Source organism: Eleutherodactylus coqui, chromosome 8, assembly GCF_035609145.1.
Source record: "Eleutherodactylus coqui strain aEleCoq1 chromosome 8, aEleCoq1.hap1, whole genome shotgun sequence".
NCBI lineage: Eukaryota > Metazoa > Chordata > Amphibia > Anura > Eleutherodactylidae > Eleutherodactylus > Eleutherodactylus coqui.
This window is the reverse complement of record NC_089844.1, coordinates 33,633,035-33,657,951: the sequence shown is the minus strand read 5'-3', so window position 1 is coordinate 33,657,951 and position 24,917 is coordinate 33,633,035. Positions and strand designations below refer to the sequence as shown.

Sequence of the window (24,917 nt, the reverse complement as noted above, 5' to 3'; positions counted from 1 at the left end):
AAAGGACTTTTCCGAGTTATTTCTTTTTAGATAGTTTTGGGATCCCCATGCCCCAAACTATATAAAATAAATATACTCACTGCAGTGCCAGACCGCTGTTTCGGCAGGCTGGTGCTGCGGCATCGGACAGGTGATATCACCCAGCTAAAAGGCCGGGTGACGTCCCATAAACCTGTCTAGAAGCCCTGAGGCAGGTTTATGGGACAACACGGATGACGTACCTGTCAGCCTCCCATTGGTTGCAGCAGATGGCGCTCCGGGGAAGCGTTGCATTGCGGAGGGGAGTATGTGATATTTATTTTGCACATGCATATGGAATTGGCCATAGACCCTGCCATAGACCCTGCCATAGACCCTGCCATAGACCCTGCCATAGACCCTGCCATAGACCCTGCCATAGACTCTGCCATAGACCATTGGCTCCTCCAGGAACAAAATTACTGTACTGAGTACCTAAATCCATAGAAACAAGGCATATGTTATGAACATATTTACTGTTATATAAATCCATAGATAGTCCAGATCTCCATTACGTTTAATTGGCCCAAAGATCCAACCAGTCAGCTGGGACATATAATTGAAGTGCATGCATTGATTGACTGTCTAGTAGCGCCTCTCTACAGTACACTGCAGTACTGCATGCTCTATACTGTTCTTAACTTGTGCCAGGGTGAGCTGCTCCTTCACACACCAAGTGAAAGTGTCTTTGTTTTTACCTACACTATGTACTGTATAAGCCCATAAAGATGCTTCTGTCCTCAATGTAGAAATTTACAATTCTCTGTAGCTCTTTCTAACATATAGAGAAGGACTTGCTTTTACTGTATTTTATATCTTCCTTAGGGTGCATTCACAGGAGCGTGTGCTGGTGCATACATAGGTACGCACAAAACCGGCACAAACACGTGTGAATGCAGGTCTGTGCAGCATTGCTTTCAATGGGGCAGGAGCTGCTGCCAGTGCCCCATTGGAAGCAATGGTCTGCTGGCAACCCTTGCAGTGATTTTCAGGGAAAGGCTTTAAATATAAGCCCTTCCCTGAAAATCATTCCTATCTGGTGTAAAAAAATAACAAAAAAATATATATTCACCTCTCTGCCGGAGCTTAGGTGCATCTAGCCGCTTGGGTCTTGTCACTGTAATGAAGTTCTTTCAGTAGGCAGGGATTTAAAATCATTGAATTCATTGAATGGCTGAGCGCTGCCTGTGATTGGCTGAGTGCTGTGACCAATCACAGACAGCGGTCAGCTGTTATTCTATGAATGGCTGAGCGCTGCCTGTGATTGGCTGAGCGCTCAGCCAATCAAATGCAGCCCTTTCAGCAGACGGGGATTTTAAATCCCCGCTTGCTGAAAGAACTTAATTACAGTAAGGAGACCCAAGCGGCTAGATGCGCCTGAGCCCCGGCAGTGGAAGAGAGGTGAGTAGGTTTTTTTTTTTTTACTACATCTAGGATTGATTTGCAAGGAAGGGCTTATATTTAACCCCTTAATGACACGGACCCTTATTCTTTTTCCATTTTCGTTTTTTCCTCCCCCTTTCAAAAAAATCATAACTCCTTTATTTATCCATGGATGTAGCTGTATGAGGGCTTGTTTTTTGCGGGACGAGTTGTATTTTTCAATGGTGCTATTTAAAGTACCATATAATGTACTGAAAAACTTTAAAAAAATTCTAAGTGGAGCAAAATGAAAAAAAAACGACATTTCGCCATCTTTCAGTGCGTGTTGTTTCTACGGCGCACAAACGGCAACAAAAGCGACATGATATTCTATGGGTCGGTACGATTGCTACGATACCAAACTTGTATAGGTTTTTTTTACTGTACCACAATTTTTTTTTCTCAAAGACATTTAATTTTTTTAAATTATTTTCTGTGGTCATTTTGTGCGAGCGATAACTTTTTAAATTTTTCCGTTGACGTAGCTGAGCAAGGGCTCATTTTTTGTGGGATGTCCTGTAGATTCTGATAGTACCAATTTGGAATACATACGACTTTTTGATCGCTTTTTATTGCGTTTTTTTCTGGGGGACAGGGTAACTAAAAAAATGCTTTTTTTTTTTCGGACGACGTTCACCGTGCGGGATAAATAATGCACTACTTTGATAGATCGGATTTTTAAGAACGCGGCGATACCAAATACATATTTTTATTTTATTATTTAGGTTTTTTAATAATAGATATGGCAAAAGGGGGGTGATTTAAACTTTAATACCTTTTTTTTTTACAATTAAAAAAACTTTATTGTTTTTTTTTTTTTCTACTTTACTTTAAAGTCCCCCTGGGGAACTACAAGCAGCGATGCTTTGATCGCTCCTGCAGTATGACATAATGCTATAGCATTACGTCATACTGCATTCTGACAGGCAGTCCGCTAAGGCAGCCCTCGGGCCTTTCTAAAGGCCCCTGGCTGCCATGATACCTGCACGGCTCCTCTGATCTCACCGCGGGGGCCGCCCGGGACCCCTGAACATCGTTCGGGGGATTTCAATGCCGCTGTCAGAATTGACAGCGGCATTTAAGTGGTTAATAGCTGCGATCGGCCGAATGGCCGATAGCGGCTATTGCCCACGGTGTCAGCTGTATTAAACAGCTGACGCCCACGCTGTATGCTGAGAGGTCGTCCTGCGACCTCTCTGCATACCTATCCCGTGGCTCCATGACGTACCTATACGTCATGGTGCGGGAAGGGGTTAAAGCCCTTCACCGAAAACCACTACATCCTATTGCTTTCAATGGGGCTGGCGGCCCCATTGAATCAATTGGAGAGCTTTGCGATCCTCTGACAGCTGTGGCAGGAGATTCTTTTCTCCCTGCGGGGAGTTGACTTGTCACTGAACACTGTGACAGTGCTGTCAGTGTTCAGTGATGAGGGGACTCCCTGCAGGGAATATTGATACACACCACAGACCTATGGTAGTTCAGAATTAGGCCCCATTCTGTTCAATATATGTATCAATGACCTGATAGAGGGGCTGCACAGTAAAATATCAATATTTGCAGATGACACAAAATTATACAAGATAATCAATGCAACGGAGGACAATATGCGGCTACAAACGGACCTGGATAAGCTGGGGGCTTGGGTAGAAAAATGGCAAATGAAGTTCAATGTTGATAAATGTAAGATTATGGGCAGGAGAAACGGATGTCACCAATATACACTGAGTAAAGAAAAGTGAGATGAAAAGGGACCTGGGGGTACTAGTGGATTGTAGATTAAACTGGAATAACCAATGCCAGTCAGCTGCTGCAAAGGCTAATAAGGTCTTAGGGTGCATTAAAAGAGGTGTACGGGCGAAGGACGAGAACATTATCCTCCCACTATATAAGGCACTTGTCAGGCCCCATATGGAATACTGCGTACAGTTCTGGTCACCGGTGCTCAGGAAAGCTGTTACAGTGCTGGAGGGGGTTCAAAGAAGGGCAACTAAACTAATACATGGAATGAAGAGACTGGAATACCCAGAGAGGCTATCCAAATTGGGATTATTTACTCTGGAAAAAAGACGGCTAAGGGGCGATCAAATAACTATGTAAAAATACATGAGGGGACGATACAAGGATCTCTCCCGTGATCTGTTTACACCCAGGACTGCGACAATAACAAGAGGGCATCCGCTACGTCTAGAAGAAAGCAGGTTTAATCGCCAGCACAGAAAAGGGTTCTTTACTGTAAGAGCAGTGAGACTGTGGAACTCTCTACCTGAGGATGTGGTGATGGCAAAATCCATAGAGGAGTTTAAAAGGGGACTAGATGTCTTTCTGGAGCGGAAGGATATTACAGGATATAAATTTTAGGTGACCAGTGGGGTTGTTGATCCGAGTCTTACAGACAGGTAGAAACTATTGCAGGCTGAACTAGATGGACGTTGTCTTCATTTGTCCTAACATACTATGTTACTATGTATGCGGTGCACACCTGTCCTATCTTTTTACAGGTGCGCGCGTTTGCACGCCTGTAAAACACTGACATGTGAACACTACATAGGGAACCAATGGTTCTAATAGATGTGTGGTTATGTATTCACTAGAGATGAGCGAACGTACTCGTCCGAGCTTGATACTCGTTCGAGTATTAGCGTGTTCGAGATGCTCGTTACTCGTGACGAGCACCACGCGATGTTCGAGTTACTTTCACTTTCATCTCTGAGACGTTAGCGCGCTTTTCTGGCCAATAGAAAGACAGGGAAGGCATTACAACTCCCCCCTGCGACGTTCAAGCCCTATACCACCCCCCCTGCAGTGAGTGGCTGGCGAGATCAGGTGTCACCCGAGTATATAAATCGGCCCCTCCCGCGGCTCGCCACAGATGCATTCTGACAGAGATCAGGGAAAGTGCTGCTGATGCCGGAGCTGCTATAGGGAGAGCGTTAGGAGTGATTTTAGGCTTCAAGAACCCCAACGGTCCTTCTTAGGGCCACATCTGACCGTGTGCAGTACTGTTGAGGCTGCTTTTAGCAGTGTTGGACAATTTTTTTTTTTTGTATATCGGGCGTGCAGAGCATTGCGTCCTCAGTCTGCAGTCATTGTACAGAGTATAGGGCCAGTACTGGTGAGGCAGGGAAAGAGATATCCAGGCTATATAGGCAGTGGGCTTTTTCAAAAGAATTGGGGAAAAATACTATTTTTGGGCTGCCTGTAACCGTCTTCAGTTTACTGCGTGTCTGCTGGGGGTAGTAGTCCTAATTAATACGCAGCTAAGCGTTACAGCAGGCTTGCGCAAAATTGTTTCCTGGGTCTGCTGTCTCTGTTACATCACCGCCGTCATCCCGCCAGAGGGAAACAGTATACATAATATTATACGCTGCTTACAGTATCTATCTGCTGGGGGTAGTAGTCCTAATTAATACGCAGCTAAGCGTTACAGCGGGCTTGTGCAAAATTGTTTCCTGGGTCTGCTGTCTCTGTTACATCACCGCCGTCATCCCGCCAGAGGGAAACAGTATACATAATAGTATACGCTGCCTACAGTATCTGTCTGCTGGGGGTAGTAGTCCTAATTAATACGCAGCTAAGCGTTACAGCAGGCTTGCGCAAAATTGTTTCCTGGGTCTGCTGTCTCTGTTACATCACCGCCGTCATCCCGCCAGAGGGAAACAGTATACATAATATTATACGCTGCCTACAGTATCTGTCTGCTGTATCAGCTCAGCATTTAAAAAAAATAGAAGCAAAATACTTCAGGCCTACTACTGGCCTTTGGCCACTTGACTGCTTCTGCGCTGTGAATTCCACTAGCTCAGTCATACGCACCTACGTCTCACTACAGGCGTGCACAAAATTGTTTCCTGGCTCTGCTGTGCGTTCCGTAAGGGAAGTCAGCCTCCAACCACAGGCCAATAAGCGGCACATTTAATTACAGCGTTCTGTTTCTGCACTACTGGTAATACAGCATGCTGAGGGGAAGGGGTAGGCCTAGAGGACGCGGGTGAGGACGCGGAGGCCCAAGTCAGGGTGTGGGCACAGGCCGAGCTCCTGATCCAGGTGTATCGCAGCTGACTGCTGCGGGATTAGGAGAGAGGCACGTTTCTGGCGTCCCCACATTCATCTCACAATTAATGGGTCCACGCGGTAGACCTTTATTAGAAAATGAGCAGTGTGAGCAGGTCCTGTCGTGGATGGCAGAAAGTGCATTCAGCAATCTATCTACCACCCAGAATTCTGCGCCGTCCACTGCTGCAACTGTGAATCCTCTGGCTGCTGCTCCTCCTTCCTCCCAGCCTCCTCACTCCATTACAATGACACATTCTGAGGAGCAGGCAGACTCCCAGGAACTGTTCCCGGGCCCCTGCCCAGAATGGCCAGCAATGGTTCCTCTCCCATCGGAGGAGTTTGTCGTGACCGATGCCCAACCTTTGGAAAGTTCCCGGGGTCCGGGGGATGAGGCTGGGGACTTCTGGCAACTGTCTCAAGAGCTTTCAGTGGGTGAGGAGGACGATGACGATGAGACACAGTTGTCTATCACTCAGGTAGTAGTAATTGCAGTAAGTCCGAGGGAGGAGCGCACAGAGGATTCGGAGGAAGAGCAGCAGGACGATGAGGTGACTGACCCCACCTGGTTTGCTACGCCTACTGAGGACAGGTCTTCAGAGGGGGAGGCAAGTGCAGCAGCAGGGCAGGTTGGAAGAGGCAGTGCGGTGTCCAGGGGTAGAGGCAGGGCCAGACCGAATAATCCACCAACTGTTTCCCAAAGCGCCGCCTCGCGCCATGCCACCGTGCAGAGGCCGAGGTGCTCAAAGGTCTGGCAGTTTTTCACTAAGAGGGCAGATGACCGACGAACAGTGGTGTGCAACCTTTGTCGCGCCAAGATCAGCCGGGGAGCCACCACCACCAGCCTCACCACCACCAGCATGCGCAGACATATGATGGCCAAGCACCCCACAAGGTGGGACGAAGGCCGTTCACCACCTCCGGTTTGCACCGCTGCCTCTCCCTCTGTGCCCCAACCTGCCACTGAGATCCAACCCCCCTCTCAGGACACAGGCACTACCGTCTTCTGGCCTGCACCCACACCCTCAACTCCGCTGACCTCGGCCCCACTAATGTCTCTCAGCGCACCGTCCAGCCGTCGCTAGCGCAAGTGTTGGAGAGCAAGCGCAAGTACGCCGCCACGCACCCGCACGCTCAAGCGTTAAACGTGCACATAGCCAAATTTATCAGCCTAGAGATGCTGCCGTATAGGGTTGTGGAAACGGAGGCTTTCAAAGGTATGATGGCAGCCGCGGCCCCGCGCTACTCAGTTCCCAGTCGCCACTACTTTTCCCAATGTGCCGTCCCAGCCCTGCACGACCACGTCTCCCGCAACATTGTACGCGCCCTCACCAACGCGGTTACTGCCAAGGTCCACTTAACAACGGACACGTGGACAAGCACAGGCGGGCAGGGCCACTATATCTCCCTGATGGCACATTGGGTGAATTTAGTGGAGGCTGGGACAGAGTCAGAGCCTGGGACCGCTCACGTCCTACCCACTCCCAGAATTGCGGGCCCCAGCTCGGTGGTGGTATCTGCGGCGGTGTATGCTTCCTCCACTAAACCACCCTCCTCCTCCTCCTATGCAACCTCTGTCTCACAATCAAGATGTGTCAGCAGCAGCACGTCGCCAGCAGTCGGTGTCGCGCGGCACGGCAGCACAGCGGTGGGCAAGCGTCAGCAGGCCGTGCTGAAACTACTCAGCTTAGGAGAGAAGAGGCACACGGCCCACGAACTGCTGCAGGGTCTGACAGAGCAGACCGACCGCTGGCTTGCGCCGCTGAGCCTCCAACCGGGCATGATCGTGTGTGACAACGGCCGTAACCTGGTGGCGGCTCTGTAGTTCGGCAGCCTCACGCACATGTCATGCCTCGCCCACGTCTTTAATTTGGTGGTTCAGCGCTTTCTGAAAAGCTACCCATGCTTGTCAGACCTGCTCGGAAAGGTACGCCGACTCTGCGCACATTTCCACAAGTCCCACACGGACGCTGCCACCCTGCGCACCCTGCAACATTGGTTTCATCTGCCAGTGCACCGACTGCTGTGCGACGTGCCCACACGGTGGAACTCTACGCTCCACATGTTGGCCAGGCTCTATGAGCAGCGTAGAGCTATAGTGGAATACCAACTCCAACATGGGCGGCGCAGTGGGAGTCAGCCTCCTCAATTCTTTACAGAAGAGTGGGCCTGGTTGGCAGACATCTGCCAGGTCCTTGGAAACTTTGAGGAGTCTACCCAGATGGTGAGCGGCGATGCTGCAATCATTAGCGTCACCATTCCTCTGCTATGCCTCTTGAGAAGTTCCCTGCAAAGCATGAAGGCAGACGCTTTGCGCTCGGAAACAGAGGCAGGGGAAGACAGTATGTCGCTGGATAGTCAGAGCACCCTCCTGTCTATATCTCAGCTCGTTGAGGAGGAGGAGGAGGAGCATGAGGAGGATGAGGAGGAGGGGGAAGAGACAGCTTGGCCCACTGCTGAGGGTACCCATGCTGCTTGCCTGTCATCCTTTCAGCGTGTATGGCCTGAGGAGGAGGAGGAGGATCCTGAAAGTGATCTTCCTAGTGAGGACAGCCATGTGTTGCGTACAGGTACCCTGGCACACATGGCTGACTTCATGTTAGGATGCCTTTCTCGTGACCCTCGCGTTACACGCATTCTGGCCACTACGGATTACTGGGTGTACACACTGCTCGACCCACGGTATAAGGAGAACCTTTCCACTCTCATACCCGAAGAGGAAAGGGGTTCAAGAGTAATGCTATACCACAGGACCCTGGCGGACAAGCTGATGGTAAAATTCCCATCCGACAGCGCTAGTGGCAGAAGTCGCAGTTCCGAGGGCCAGGTAGCAGGGGAGGCGCGGAGATCAGGCAGCATGTACAGCACAGGCAGGGGAACACTCTCTAAGGCCTTTGACAGCTTTCTGGCTCCCCAGCAAGACTGTGTCACCGCTCCCCAGTCAAGGCTGAGTCGGCGGGAGCACTGTAAAAGGATGGTGAGGGAGTACGTAGCCGATCGCACGACCGTCCTCCGTGACGCCACTGCCCCCTACAACTACTGGGTGTCGAAGCTGGACACGTGGCCTGAACTCGTGCTCTATGCCCTGGAGGTGCTTGCTTGTCCTGCGGCTAGCGTCTTGTCAGAGAGGGTGTTTAGTGCGGCTGGGGGAATCATCACGGATAAGCGTACCCGCCTGTCAACCGACAGTGCCAACAGGCTTACACTCATCAAGATGAACAAAGCCTGGATTTCCCCAGACTTCTCTTCTCCACCAGCGGACATCAGCGATACCTAAGCAATACGTAGGCTGCACCCGCGGATGGAAGCATCGTTCTCTATCACCATCAAAAACGGGGACCTTTTAGCTTCATCAATCTGTGTATAACATTCATCCTCCTCCTCCTGCTCCTTCTCCTGAAACCTCACGTAATCACGCCGAACGGGCAATTTTTCTTAGGCCCACAAGGCTCAGTCATATAATTTTTGTAAACAATTTTTATATGTTTCAATGCTCATTAAAGCGTTGAAACTTGCGCCTGAACCAATTTTTATTTTAACTGGGCTGCCTCCAGGCCTAGTTACAAATTAGGCCACATTAACCAAAGCGATTAATGGGTTTCACCTGCCCTCTTGGTTGGGCATGGGCAATTTTTCTAAGGTACATTAGTACTGTTGGTACACCAATTTTTTGGGGCCCTCGCCTACAGTGTAATCCAATTAATTTTTTGCCCACCTGCATTAAAGCTGACGTTACCTCAGCTGTGATGGGCAATGCAATGGGATATATTTATGTACCGCCGGTGGGTACCAGGGAGCCACCCATGCTGTCGGTCCACACGGAGTTGTAACTGCATGTGTCCACTTGTAAAGAACCCCAGTCTGACTGGGGCATGCAGTGTGGGCCAAGGCCCACCTGCATTAAGCATGACATTACCTCAGCTGTGATGGGCACTGCAATGGGATATATTTATGTACCGCCGGTGGGTTCCAGGGAGCCACCCATGCTGTCGGTCCACACGGAGTTGTAACTGCATGTGTCCACTTCTAAAGAACCCCAGTCTGACTGGGGCATGCAGTGTGGGCCGAAGCCCACCTGCATTAAACATGACATTACCTCAGCTGTGATGGGCAATGCAATGGGATATATTTATGTACCGCCGGTGGCTTCCTGGCACCCACCCATGCTGTCGGTCCACAGGGACTTCACAATAGGGAGTTGTACCTGCCTGTGTCTATGAATTAAAAACCCCGGTCAGGTTGGGGCATGCAGTGTGGGCCGAAGCCCACCTGCATTTAATCTGACGTTAGCTCTGCTGTTCAGGGCACTGCAATGGGATACATTTATGTACAGCCGGTGGGTTCCAGGGAGCCACCCATGCTGTGGGTGCACACGGAATTCCCATTGCGGAGTTGTACCTGCCTGTGACTATTTATAAAAAACCGCGGTCTGACTGGGGCATGCAGACACCTTGACAGAATGAATAGTGTGTGGCACATAGGTTCCCCATTGCTATGCCCACGTGTGCAGCTCCTGATGGAGGTGGCACAGGATTGGATTTCTCATTGCTTCTGTACAGCATTATGGGCTATCGCCCCGCCCCTTTTAAAGAGGGTCGCTGCCTAGCCGTGCCAACCCTCTGCAGTGTGTGCCTGCGGTTCCTCCTCATGGCAGATGCACTTATAAATAGACATGAGGGTGGTGTGGCATGAGGTAGCTGAAGGCTGCGCAGGGACAATTTGGTGTGCGCTGTGGACACTGGGTCGTGCGGGTTGGGCAGCACGTAACCCAGGAGAAGTGGCAGCGGAGTGTCATGCAGGCAGTGATTGTGCTTTGTTGGAAGTAGTGTGGTGCTTAGCTAAGGTATGCATTGCTAATGAGGGCTTTTCAGATGTAAAAATTGTTGGGAGGGGGGGGGCCCACTCTTGCCGCTATTGTGGCTTAATAGTGGGACCTGGGAACTTGAGATGCAGCCCAACATGTAGCCCCTCACCTGCCCTATCCGTTTCTGTGTCGTTCCCATCACTTTCTTGAATTGCCTAGATTTTCACAAATGGAAACCTTAGCGAGCATCGGCGATATACAAAAATGCTCGGGTCGCCCATTGACTTCAATGGGGTTCGTTTTTCGAAACGAACCCTCGAGCATCGCGAAAATTTCGTCCCGAGTAACGAGCACCCGAGCATTTTGGTGCTCGCTCATCTCTAGTATTCACATAAACATGCTCGTCTGAATCACCCTTGGGCCGTTGTCACACGTGTTCACAAACTGCCGTGTTCAAAATTGCAGTATTTTACCACGATTTCGAGCAGCGTTTTTGAACGCATTTGGCAGTGTTTTTACACACCCCATCATTGTGATGAGTGGGAAAATAGAGCAGACGGTGCTTGCAAAACACGGTGTTACATTGCATTGGAGCGCAGGTCTGAGAAGCCCCATTGAAATTAATGGAGGTGTTGCACCGCGATTAGCGTGTTTCAAATGCGGTAAAAAGCGTGCTGTGTGAATGGTTAGGCCTAGGTCTGGGTCAACCCGCCTTGAGAGGTGCGCCCTCCTTTTGCTCGAGGAATGGAGCATACTACGATCGTCATTCTGTAAGCTGTTTATAATGTTACTGATTGCACTGCCCTCTCGGAGGGACCCGTTCCTTTGTTTTCTTTTTCTGAATAATTTGGAGAAACCTTAAAGAATTTATATTAAAAAAAAGCGTACCGTGTGAGAGCGGCCTTATGTTGGGTGACTTTTTGTTGGCTTTGGAACTAATTACTATTTTCAGTAAAGCTGTGGTCTCAAGTTACAATGTTTTCAACTTACAATAGTTCTCTGATAAGGAATTAATATCATAACTTTAGGTATCACTTGCCAAGTTCTAGAATGTACTGATATCACAAGCACTCGAGTCTTGAACTTGGCAAGACCACAAATGCATAATCACAGATAGTTTTTTTCACAAATCCTGTTGGGTTTCTGCATTGGGAAACACTGTTTTAGGGTGGATTCAGACAACCGTATATCGGCTCAGTTTTCACGCCGAGCCGATATACGGTGTCCTCATCTCCCGCCCCCTCTCTGCCTCCTCTCCGACCCTCTGCACTATTTGCAATGAAAGGAGGCGGGACGGAGGCGGGTCTAAGTTCCGAGAATTAGCCCCGCCCCCGTCCCTCCCCATTGCAAATAGTGCAGAGGAGCGGAGCAGGGGCTCAGAGCACTGCTCCTTGCTCTTCCAGGCTCCCCCCTGCAGAGAGAAACGACGTATATCGGCTCGGCGTGAAAACCCAGCCGATATACGGTCGTCTGAATCCAGCCTTAAAGGGGTTGTCCCGAGGCAGCAAGTGGGTCTGTACACTTCTGCATGGCCATAATAATGCACTTTGTAATGTACATTGTGCATTAATTATGAGCCATGCAGAAGTTATAAAAAGTTTTATACTTACCTGTTCCGTTGCTGGCGTCCTCGTCTCCATGGTGCCGACTAATTTTCGCCCTCCGATGGCCAAATTAGCCGCGCTTGCGCAGTCCGGGTCTTCTGCAGTCTTCTATGGGGCTCCGTGTAGCTCCGTGTAGCTCCGCCCCGTCACGTGCCGATTCCAGCCAATCAGGAGGCTGGAATCGGCAATGGACCGCACAGAAGAGCTGCGGTCCACGGAGGAAGAGGCCATCTTCAGCGGTGAGTAGAGAAGTCACCGGAGCGCGGGGATTCAGGTAAGCGCTCCGGTGAGCTTTCTTTACCTCCCTGCATCGGGGTTGTCTCGCGCCGAACGGGGGGGGGGTTGAAAAAAAAAAAAACCCGTTTCGGCGCGGGACATCTCCTTTAAGTAATCACTTCTCCTGGTGTCTAATGACCTTAACCTCCTTCATGCAGCGCAATGTTAATTAATGTCCATTTTGCTTGGTGTTCTTAAGGAGCAGACTCTAGAGCCAAGCCCATTCCATATGGAATGCGTGCCAGCTGTAAAATATAGCTGACGCATGACCACAGTGGACGGGATGAGAGATATGGTCCCCACAACGAGATTGTGGGCTTCCGTTTGGTTGCCATGGTAGCCTATGGTCTTGTAAAGATTTGGCAGAGCTTAATAGGACATTAAAAGTACAATATACTGCAATACTTTTGTACAAGTGAAATAAGCAACTTTAAGTCCCCAAGTGAAAAAATGTAAAATCATTTTATTAAAGTTTAAGTATTTAAAAAAAAAAGTGAAAAGTTCAATCCCTTTCCCAGGGATCTCCTGGGTCTGTGCTCCTATATAAACCCAGCTCCTTGTCAGTCTGTCTGGTGTTCAGGGTGAGCAGTCATGAATCCTTGTCTGTTGAAGCTTGCTGTGTGACCTGCTATCTGTGTTCTGTTGCAGCTTGCTGTGTGATCTGTGCCTTGCGGTTCATGTCCATTTGTATGTTTATATATGAGCACAGACCCAGGAGATTGGCTAGCAGGAAGTACCACACCCAGCCAGCTCAATCAATTAACCCTGTAGGGCTATGCTGCTAGGTAGCTTAAAACTATAGGTCCCAGCAGCACACGTAACACCCAGTAGATGCATAAATTGAACACCATAACAGAATGACCATTATTGGTATTGCGGCACTTGTGAAAGTCGATTTATTAAAATATCACATTATTTATCCTGCATGATGAACACCGTCAGAAAAAAATATAAAATGCCTAAGAGTATGAAGAAACTTGTATCACTCAGTATAAGCCCGGCAGCTTTGCACTGTATGTGTGGCCATGCTTCATTTCAGTTTGTTTTTTAACACTGCAAGCCATTACTCGGCCAATGCCTGCCTGCTTCCAATATGCTCTCTCCATGGAGCTGCTATCACCACTGTGGAAGGAATTGGGAGTACTAGTAGTAAGCTGCACCCAGTACAGGTAATTCATTACAGGAGGTTTGTTCTCCTCATTGCATTTTTACTCTTCATCTCTACATGTTAGACCTATGTTACTTAAGTCCAAGTTGTTTATAGCTGGGGTTAGATAATACCTTACTTAGTATTTACAGATTTGCTTCTCTTGTGTAATATGCTCTCATGTTCTAGCTAGCCCGATTATAAAATTACTGTATAGCATTACCAGGATTGGGCATAGACCAAGTTTTAGCTAGCACGCTCTCTGTAATCAGAATGTATTCCCTCACATAGGACTTATTGATGTCTAATACTCTTTAACCCCTTAAGGACCAGGCTGTTTTCTACCTTAAGGACCGGATACTTTTAGGGATTTTACCCATGTGGCGGTTTTACTGCCCTATTTTGTTTCCTTTAGTTACCAAAATTATTTTTACTGCATTTTTTTCCCATGACATGTAGGATGATTTTTTAAAATATCTTTTTCACTGACTTTTCTTTCCGTTTTTTAGTTTTATTCGGGGTAAAATGCTAAAAAAAATGATTTTTTAAAAACATTTATAGTTTTTTTTATTTAGTATATTTACACGAAAACAAAGTACGGGAACGGGTTTCTTTATTTGTTTCGGACGTTTTGATATATAATATGTATGGTTTTGGTTTACAGGGCGCATACGGCGACGGTTTTTGTTGGCGTCTGCTTTGTGTTATTCTCTTTCTTATGTATGTATTGTTGTTTTATTCTGTAATTTTGTTTTACTTATGTGTGTAATTGTGTTTTTTACTATCTATGTCCCCCATGACGTCATATAAGACCTCTGCAGGACATTTTTTTATTTTTATTTGACACTTTCCCACTGTAGCTGGGGCATCCATAGGAGCCCCATTTACAGGGGAAAACAACCCCTGCAGTGACATTAGTCACTGTCAGAGCCGGCCAGGGTCTAGTATGACCCTCCAGCTCTGCTGTACCAGGGAACCCCGGTGGTCACATGGTCCCCCAGCTCCTGGAGTGGAAGAGACCCCCCCCCCCCTTCCACTTTCACTTTCTAGTACATAGCTCTCATTGAGCTCTGTGTACTCTGCAAAGGAAAAGGCAGAAAGGGTTAAAAGTCCCTCCGGCCTTCTCCTCCGGGTTATCAGCTTGCTTACAGCGGACAACCCGTCCTGTCTCTAATTGATTGCAGAGCCAGGAGGCTTAAAGCGTCACCGTAATTTTACTATCGGCGGTGCTTTAAGCCCAGGACCAGGCGCCATATATTTACTGTACCTGGTCCTTAATGGGTTAAGGCCTTGGGCATACATTCAGTGATCATTTCATGTTAATGTCTCTATAGTATGTGAAATGCTTTAGAACCTCCAATCATTACTTAGAATAAATGTGTGCATTTCATCTATTACAATATTAGTAAGCATAAACCTCAACAAAGATTTTCACCCTTTCTCACGGTGAGGCCTTCTGGACACGTCGGGGTCGGATCCCGCAGCAGGATCCGACGCTGTGCCCGACCGGTGACCCCCACTCACCTGTCCCCATTCTTCTTTTCCTGCACTTCAGGAAGCACTGGCACGCATGCGCAGTACAGATAAAACTGCACAGTCGCTAGGCGATGATGCAGATCCCGCGACCCTTCTGCAGTGCTCACTGCAGAAGGGCCGCAGGACGGACGTCTTCCATTGACTTTAATGGAAGCCGTTGCTGAGGAAATCCACATAGAATGAAAGATACAGTGATTTATTATAGTTATTATTATTTTTCTAATCTCTCTCCTCTCTCTCCTGCCACTGGTGGAAATTTCTGCTTGTGTGCAGGAAGCAGCTTGTCTCCATAGGAGACTTTGGGCAGTATTCACTGCAGAATCCGGGGGCAGCCGCTGGCCCCGGATTCCGCAAATCAAATCCGCCTGTGTGCAGGAGCCCTAAGGGTAAAGTCACAAGCAACTATTTGTTGTAGATATTTCTTCGAGTTCAAATCACTTCAATTCTACTAAATGGGGTTGTTTCTGCAGGAAACACATGAATTTCTGCAAGCCCCATTCAGAAAAAATGGGACCGTAGCAGAAATCTCTGCAACAAATCTGCCAAGTTTGAATAATCCCTTAAAACTAAATTGTTAATGGCTGCAGAAAGCTGCAATTTAAAACACATTTGTTTTAAAAGGTAAGAGTTGTTTGATTCATGTTAGAAGCAGCAATGACAACCTGCTATGTGGAGGAGTTACAAAGACTCTACAGGAGCAGAATGCTAGGACACTTTTTTTTTATAATGGATACAATTTAGAAAGTTGGATACATTAGAAGTGACCCAGCCCAGGAATGTGAAATCCAAGGAACTTCATGAAACTTGCTTGTAAACACAATCCCTACCGGTATGACCTCAGACCCGCGGTTCTTCTAATTAAAATGTACGCACTTTGAACCTGGCGTTTTAGTCGTGTTTAAACTGCGTAGAGTGACAGCAGACCCATGTCTCTTGTAGTTACACTAGCTGATATACCCGGCTTCGCCCGAGTTAATTTGGTACTGGTGTTTATCTGGTGTTCACACGCAAAATCTTATAAAGTTGTGGTTACTTTAGATAAATGCGTTTTTGTTTTGCTGAGGAGATAACTGTCTCATATATTGCGGGGTGCAGATATGTTATTAGTTACATAACATAGGAATGGTCATGCCAAATTTCAAGTTTGTGCAGTATAGATGTGTGTTATTAGTTACATTACATAGGGGGTCACTTACTTTTATGCATAGAATTGAATAATCAAGTTCCAACCCTTTAAATTTCCAATATTTAGTACTCAAAAAATGGTCATGGCAAATTTCACATTTGTGCAGTAAAAATTTGTGTAATTATTTGTTGCATCAGGAAGTGAGAGAGTTAGATTCCGTACGTAAAATTTGAACGCTAATTCTTTTGCGCTTAGAATTGAATAATCGAGTTGGGACCCATTAGCTTTTCCTATTTATGACATAATCAATGCTCATGCCAAATTTCACGTTTCTACGACATCGGGAAGTTGAAGAATTAGTGGCCAGTCAGTCAGTGAGTGAGTCAGTGAGGGCTTTCGTCTTTATATATACCGTATATACTGGCGTATAAGGCGACGGGGCGTATAAGACGACCCCCCAACTGTCACCTTATACGCCGGTATACAGTGGAGAAAAAAAAAAAATTCATTACTCACCTCCTACGGCGTTCTGTCGCGCTCCGGCAGGATGTCGCTCGCTCCGGCAGGCTGTCGCTCGCTCCTCGTCCCCGCCGCAGCATAGCTTTCTGAATGCGGGGCTTGAAATCCCCGCTTCCAGAAAGCTAATACACACGCCGGCAGCCATGACATCATTGAATGGCTGTGATTGGCTAAAGCACACGTGGCTTCAGCCAATCACACTATTCAATGACATCATTGAATGGGTGTGATTGCTAACACGTGCGCCTTCAGCCAATCACAGCCATTCAATGCTGTCATGGCTGCCGGCGTGTGTATTAGCTTTCTGGAAGCGGGGATTTCAAGCCCCGCATTCAGAAAGCTATGCTGCGCCGGGGACGAGGAGCGAGCGACAGCCTGCCGGAGCGAGCGACATCCTGCCGGAGCGCGACAGAACGCCGTGGGAGGTGAGTAATAATTTTTTTTTTTTTACACTTTTTTTTTTTTTGTATTACCGGCGCATAAGACGACCCCCGACTGCAGAGCAGATTTTTCGGGGTTCAAAAGTCGTCTTATACGCCGGTATATACGGTAGATAGTCGTTGTTTTATCAAGCAAGTTTAATAAAGTTCCTTGGATTTCACATTCCTGTGCTGGATCACTTCTTATGTATCTCCTTCATTTCCCCTCAATCAACCGTCTCTTCGTGCACAGACACATGATGGAATCAATCAGCATTTAACCCCTTAATGACATGGCCTATTTTGGCGTTGAGGATGCAACGATTTTTGGTATTTTTTCATGTTCATTTTTCAAAAGCCATAACTTTTTCATTTTTCCGTCGATGCGGCCATATAAGGGCTTGTTTTTTGCGTGGCGTAGTGTAGTTTTTATTGGTGCCATTTTTGGGTACATAGACTATATTGTAAAACTTTTATTATTTTTTTTTTTATTATCATAGGGAGAGAAAACGCATCAATTCTGCCATAGATTTTTTTTTAAAGCGTTAATTATGCAGCATAAATGACGCAATACATGTTTTTCTGTGAGTTGGTACGGTTACAACAATACCAAAATTCTTATAATTTTTTTTTTTAATGTTTTTCCATTTTTCTGCAATGAAAACCCTTTTTTTTTCTATATTGCTGCATTCAAAGTCCTATAACTTTTTTTATTTTTCTATAGCTGGAGCTCTGTGAGAGCTTATTTTTTTAGATGAGCTGTAGTTTTTATTGGTACCATTTTGAGGTACATAAGTTTTTTGTTTTTTTTTAATTACTTTTATTGTGTTTTTTGGGAAGCAAAATGCTAAAAATTTGCATTTTGCCTCAGTTTTTTAGTGTTTTTTTAATGCTTTTTGCTGTGCAAGATAAAAAGCGTGTTTGATTTAGTGTACGGGTCTTTACGGGTACAACGATACCAAATATGTGGGGTTTTTTTGTTGTTTTTTTTACGCTAATATGAGAAAAAGCATAAAAAAGGGTTTTCTTTACATATTTGTTTTTTGTTCATTATTTAGATTTTTATTTTTTTTTACACCATTTGTGTCCCTCTGAAGTACTTACACTATACCACCGTTGATCGCTACGATAAGGCAGTGCAGGACTTCTCTCCTGCAATGTCTTATCGCTTATACAGCGATCACAGGCTCTGGCAATACAGGACGCCGATATCTGGCGTCCTGTTGCCATAGCAACCAGCCAGGCTCTCTGTGATAACATCGCGAGAGTCGGCTAAAGTCACAGAGGGAGTGTGCTTCCTCTGTGAACCTTTTCCCTGCCGCGATCTACTTAGATCGCGGCAAGGAAGGGGTTAACAGCGGGGGTTAGGCCGCATCTCCGATGCACCCCCGCTGTTTCAGCAGGAGGCCGGCTATCGTTGACAGCTGTCTCCCGCTGCCAGTTAGCGCAAGATCTGTCATGATCTCACACTATCCCTATGACGTAAGGGTACGTCATTTTGCCGGAAGTACCCCGCTCCCATGACGTACCCTTACATCATGGGGAGGGAAGGGGTTAAACAGTGAGTAAGCCAACATCTATATGATGATATTTAAAAAGTTCCTTAATTTTACAGTTGGGGAGTAAATAACCAATAAAAGAATTTCAGTACAAAGGTGTTCATAGCTGTTAAACTTTAAGATTGTGTTCAAAGGTAAACCAAGCCCAGCATGTGATACAGTAAGCTTGTAGCAACTGTCAGAAGGGCTTTCCTTTTAATAACTTTTTACTATTGTATATTCTGACCTTTCTATTCTAACACTCTTGTTGTACTTTTATTGTGGCTTTATATTAAAGGGGTTTCTCGGTGAAGATGCTATTGAAGACCTTTCCTTAGGATAAGTCCTCAATAGTTGATCAGCTGATTGGGCGCCTGCTGACAGCGCCGCAAATACTAAAAGGTCGGAACGGAAACAGATACTCTGACACCTGTGGCCAGTGCTTGTAATTACAAGCACAGTTTTCATTGAAATCAATGGGAGCTGTGCCGGCCACTACAAAGGTGTCGGAACATCTGCTCTCACTCCGACCACTGTGTATTTGCGGCGCTGTCAGCGGGCGCCCAATCAGCTGATCGATGGGGAGCCTAGCCGATCAACTATTGATGACATATCCGGAAAACCACTTTTAAGAAAGGGTTAATTTCTGTCTATCTTGACAAACCATTGTATTGTTGTTGATATAGTAAATATTTTCTGCAGGAAAGGATTGCAAAAGCTCATGGCTCTCAGTGTGGTTTCTGTACTCCTGGGATGGTGATGTCTATGTACAGTCTGCTGAGGAACCACCCACAACCCACCATGCAGCAGATAAACAACGCGCTGGGAGGTACGACAATTTCATGAATTTAAGGGGTTGTGCGTTTGTAAACTATTGATGGCCTAACCTCAGGATAAGCCATCAATAGCAGGTCAGCGAGGGTCCACCGCTCAGGACCCCCGCCAACCAGTTGTTTGCTGGGCCACTGCAATCGGGCACATAGCTGATTTCTTCTGGAAATGGACACCCCCAATCCTTCCCGCTGCACTGACTCTGCTTCTTGTTGCAGTTCAAGTTTCCATTTATTTCCATGAGAATTTGGCTTGAATCACCAACACTGAGGGAACAGAGCTGCTTGCTTCTGGCAGAAATCAGTGCTCTGCACAAATGCAGTGACCCAATAAACAACTGATTGGTGGGGGCCCAGAGTGTCCGTCAATAGTTAACTGGACAACCCCTTTAATGGTACTATCTAACTTTTGTCCCTATTATGTAAAGTTACATTATCTCTTATCTAGACACAATGGCCACAATGGGGCTCAGTTACTAATATGGTCTAAAAGACAGTGCAGACCTAGATGATCTTAAAATATGCCAGATTCATCACAGTAGCTTTGCTGAATGATACATCTGTTGAATTTTAAGACGCCCTAGTCTAGGTTTAACCATCTACTGGTTGGCTTAGTGTACGCCAAAACTTGCACCAAGTTTTGGCACAATTTTCAGCTATTTGGGAAATTTTTGGTTCAATTTGGCCATGGCCCTTTTTTCAGACGAGTCGGAAAAACTGTGCGAAAGTGTCTAAAAACACACGATAAATGTGGTGGCCATCATTTTCTGGCGTAATTTGCTCCAGAAAACTGTTGTATTTTGGATAGTGAATTAGCCCCCGTGTCTGATCCTTATGTTAGTAGGGACCTTTAAACAAAGTGGGGGCAGAAAGGGAGAATGGAGTTTAGCCATTGATCTGTTCATGCTTTGTTCACTGAAATACATCAAGCTAGACAAAGGATACCAGTCTTCTAATCTAGACAACCCCCGGTATACAAGTTGACCCTTGTAGTATAAGGGCAGAATTAAAAACAACTCAGCTGCAGACAAAGAATAACTGCAGATGTTCTTTTGTATGAGTGTTCTTTAATTCGATCCTTGGCCTGTATACAAGAGCTTTAAGTTAACCAATTACACAATTCTAGATAGCCAGTAAAGCAAATTTATATAATTTTGGAGTGAGAGATGCTACTTCATCATGGCTTATGAGTGAAAAACAGTGACCACTTTCTATAAAGTAATTTAGTAACATTGTCTTCATTCGGCCATGTAAGGCAACTATCTTCCTGGCCTGACTACGGCCGCTGCCATAGACTCCTATGGAAGCCAATGACAGCGGGTGGAGAAGGGAGGTGGGAGGGAGCTTAGCAGTTTGACTGCTAAACTCCCTCCCCCTTCTCTTCTCCTCTCCGCCCCTTGTCCTCTCACCCCCTACCATTGCTGGCTGTGGACAAGGGAGATTACGAGCGCTTGGCTCCAACCCTGGCTTGCCCCCTTCCATTGCAACCAGCCAGAGGAGATAGGAGGTGATCCAGCGAGGGGGTGGGCAGGTAGAGACAGCTTAGCAGAGCTGTCTACCTTCGCCCGACGTTATATATGGCGAGCCCGTACATCACATGGTATCGAATATCGGCCGGCCGTGAAAACGCGGCCGATATACGCTCGTGTGATAAGCCCTATGCACGTGGGAGCGAATTTCTTTTGAATGGAGTTATTCACATGAACGATTTTTCTCCTTCACAGCAATGCTGAAGGTTAAAAGTCACTGCATGTCCTATTTTTTTTGGTGTTCTCTGGGAACGCCTCTCCCATTGCTTTCAGTGGGACCTTAAAAGACGTGCATCGACGTGCGCTGTGATGTTTCTCATTAAAAACAATGGGAAACACTTGTGATCCTTTGACACACGTGAAACGCGTGCCTGAGGATCGCAACTGCACAGTAGTGATGCAAGGCGTTTTTGAATGAAAAACGCCTTGCATCCACGTGTAAAACTTGCGTTATCAGCCCGAGTTTCTCGGCCAAATATCGTGCTTATGTGAATGTAGCCTAATGCTTTAATACCTTACAAACAGATTGTTGTTAAAAGGCGTTTCCAAAATTACACATTTACACACAATTAAATCAAAATAGACAGCAAATATATTTTGGGGGGAAATCTTTTCCTGGTTTTTTCCTTTATATCCATGCAGCCACATGACAATATACATATACGTTCCTAACCCTTATTCTATTTATTTCTGTTTTACTGAAGTCACAGAAAAACCCTTTGACTTGGTTTCACGCACAGCTTTTTGGGGAAAATGTAGCTATTTTTTTGTGGAAGTTTTTCCTACAGCTTTTAGAGCTAGAGCCAGAAGTAAATCCTGCAAGTAAGAAAAGTTTAAGTCCTTACTTTAGATTTCCCATCTCTTTTAGGGCTTATTCAGACAACCGTATATCGGCTCGGTTTTCACGCCGAGCCGATATACAGTGTCCTCATCTGCAGGGGGAGGAGGATAGAAGAGCCAGGAGCAGGAACTGAGCTTCCGCCCCCTCTCTGCACCTTGCCACTATTTGCAATGGGAGGGGGCAGAGCTAAGTATCGTAGCTTAGCTCCGCCCCGTCCCTCCCTTTGCAGTAGTGGCAAGGGGCGGAGGGGGGCGGAAGCTCAGTTCCTGCTCTTGGCTCTTCTATCCTCCTCCCCCTGCAGACAAGGACACCGTATATCGGCTTGGCGTGAAAACGCAGCCGATATATGGTCGTCTGAATAAGTCCTTAAACCCAATTCTGGATTTCCCTCAAAACACGAGTATCGTTTTAAAACAAAAAAAAAACAGCGCAGTGTTAAACCACCCTAAATATTGTTTAATTACCACCACTCAGTGTTAGTAATGCTTATGGGGAGAGTTAGCAAAGCTATTGTGCCTGGATTTTGTCCTAAAATGGGACTTTTTCTTCTCTAGCTACCTTGTGCTCCAGTTTTAATGCTGTATTCATTTAGTCTACATTCGTGGCCGTGGCTTATTTGGCGCAGCTGTTTAGATCTGATTTATAACTTTTTAAAAAGTCACATAAAAATTCGCAAAGCCACTCCAGTGCCGAGGAGGTATATTTTCAGCACAAATTCTCACGCCACACAGAAGGAAGGTATTTGTGCCTGATTTAACATGCTGCGTGTGACATTTTGAAGAATTAGGTGCATGTTGGGCATCAGCATAGCCAAAACGTCACAGCGAATAATCACAACAAAACTGTGCTTATGATAAATCTCCCCCTACATGTATTATCTCATTCGTCTCTATTTGAGTCGGTTTGACACATATAGTGGGCTCTGACAGTATACATATTAACAGGATGCAGTTAATATAGTTTTATTTTACTACATGTTTCAGCACTGGTACCTCTCCCTGGATTGACATACAGGTCATAACAACACCAGCTACCCTGTTTCCCTAAAAATAAGACGTACCCCATAAAGAAGGCCTACGCCAAAAATAAGCCCTGGTTAGACTATATAAAAAAAAGACTGCATTACCTAGCAGGCTCGGTCCAGGTCCCTCCCACTGCTCTTCAGAGGTTCGGCGCGGTTTCCTCAGACACTCAGATAACATCATTTCCTGGTTACAGGATTCATAAATCCCACCTCCAGCAAGTGATGGCTGTGATTGGCTGAGCAGCAGTTGAAGAACCAATCAATGCAGCGCTGGATGAACCAATGTGATGGGTGTGATTGGCCACAGCTCAGTCAATTCAGAAAATCCCGCCTCCTCAACGCGATGGCTGTTGATTGGTTCATCCAGCTCTGCGTTGATTGTTTGAGCAGCAGTGGAAAAAGCAATGTGATGGCTGCGATGTGATGTTGTATGAGCGGCTGAGGACTGCATGATGCGCATCGGAGCTGTGGAGAGCAGCAGGAGGGACCTGGACCAAGCTTGTTTGGTAAGTATAATAAGACCTACCCTAAAAATAGGACCTAGTGCCTCTTTTGGGAAAAAATTAATATAAGACAGGGTCTTGTTTTCAGGGAAACATGGTAATAGTATAAAAAGGTGCAATGAGTCAGGAAAAATGCAGTAAGGCCGGCTACACCTAGACATATTTGCATTGCAGAATCCGGAGCCCATAACATGCTAATGAAAAATGCTTTTTCTTGCACACGACCGGAAATCAATTGCAATTTTTTGCTCACGTAGGAAAATTTGCGGCATGTTCTATTTTTGTAGCGTACAGCTTCCATTGAAGTCAATGGAAGCTATCCGACTCATAGCCCTTTCCACAATTGACACTGCAGAAAGGTCGCGGATTCTGCCTCATCGCCTAGCAATGGCATGGGAAAATTTGTACTGCACATGTCCCATGGCTCACCATGCGGACCATCCGCAGTACAAAAAAGACCGGTACGCGCGGGTACCGGTCGGGCACTGGGTCCATTGCGGGCTCCCGCATGTGGAATCCGACCTGGTTGTGTGCAGCTGCCCTAAAGGACTACCCATTACACTACATTAATTAACAATTCCATAAAAACAGCTGAGTGGGCTGACAATCTTGTGAAGTAGAATATTCTGCATATCTTTCTACATTGTTTATCAAAGTAAACAACGATCAATAATTGTGTACAGTTTGGACCTGTCTATGACTTATGGGGACCATGTAAAGTTCAGGAAGGTAAGTATTGTCTACAACACAGTTCATCGAATGCGATTCCAAAAGGAATGAATGATATAAAAGGAGATTTAATTTACATATAATATTGGGTACATGTGAGGCAAATAACAAAAACATGTAATAAAATGGCTCAGAGTGAACTACCGTACTCAAAATGATATGGGACAAAATAGTCCTGAAGTAGCTGGTTAGAAGGGACGATTCCGGAGCATAATGGCTCTTTACTTGGGTGAATGATTTGGAATGAAAGCAGGTGGGATTAAAAAGACCTTTAACTGACCTTGAATGTTGGTCGATGTTTGTTTTTATAAGGGACAAGCAAATCTGATTAAGTTTATGTACAGTTGTTTCGAAAGCAGTCCAATGAGATAAAGTCTGCAAACTGGTTTAACTTCATTTTCCAACCCTTTGTTTACCCGTGTTCCTCTTTATTAGGTAATCTGTGCCGTTGTACAGGATATCGGCCAATAATTGATGGATGCAGAACTTTCTGCAATGTAAGTAAAGAAGCTATTGAATAGAACAAAGAACATTTTGGGGGAGGCTTTTCACCGCCCAGTAATAGTTTTCTTTCTCTTGTGCCTTAAACTTTAAAATGTCTGTGCTTTATGTGATGCCTTACAGAAGAAGCCGGGAAATTACTAATTGTACCCATTCAAAAATCGTGCATTCGCCATTGATCTGTACATTACTTTGGCAGAACTGGAAATACAATCTTCTTGCTTTTAAACAAGCAATCTTGCGGTATAGTTTAACAATATTTCCCAAACTGGGCTCTGCAGAGGTATTAGTGTATCTTGAAGCCACCAGGAAGACCTGGTGGAGTCAAGATTGACAGGGAGGTGACGGCCTCTGCACCTGATTGGCTGCATAGGCGCTCACCCTGCAGGTCTTCTAAGCCCACAAAACATTATTGAGGAAGCCATACAGAGTTGGCCGCAGCTGCTAGCCTGATCCCCCTTGTGGCCCTGAAGGAGGAACCCTATAGACTGATGAAGC

The 24,917-nt window shown here is 46.2% G+C and overlaps 1 protein-coding gene across 1 annotated transcript in view; it reads left to right on the top strand.

The window, feature by feature from the left end:
* Positions 1 to 24,917, top strand: part of LOC136576288 (aldehyde oxidase-like) — a 104,950-nt gene that overhangs the window by 3,934 nt on the left and 76,099 nt on the right. The window contains exons 4-6 of the mRNA XM_066575465.1: positions 13,238 to 13,346; positions 19,165 to 19,291; positions 24,354 to 24,415. Coding sequence (XP_066431562.1) covers positions 13,238 to 13,346; positions 19,165 to 19,291; positions 24,354 to 24,415 — 298 coding nt within the window. The remainder of the gene's footprint in view (positions 1 to 13,237; positions 13,347 to 19,164; positions 19,292 to 24,353; positions 24,416 to 24,917) is intronic.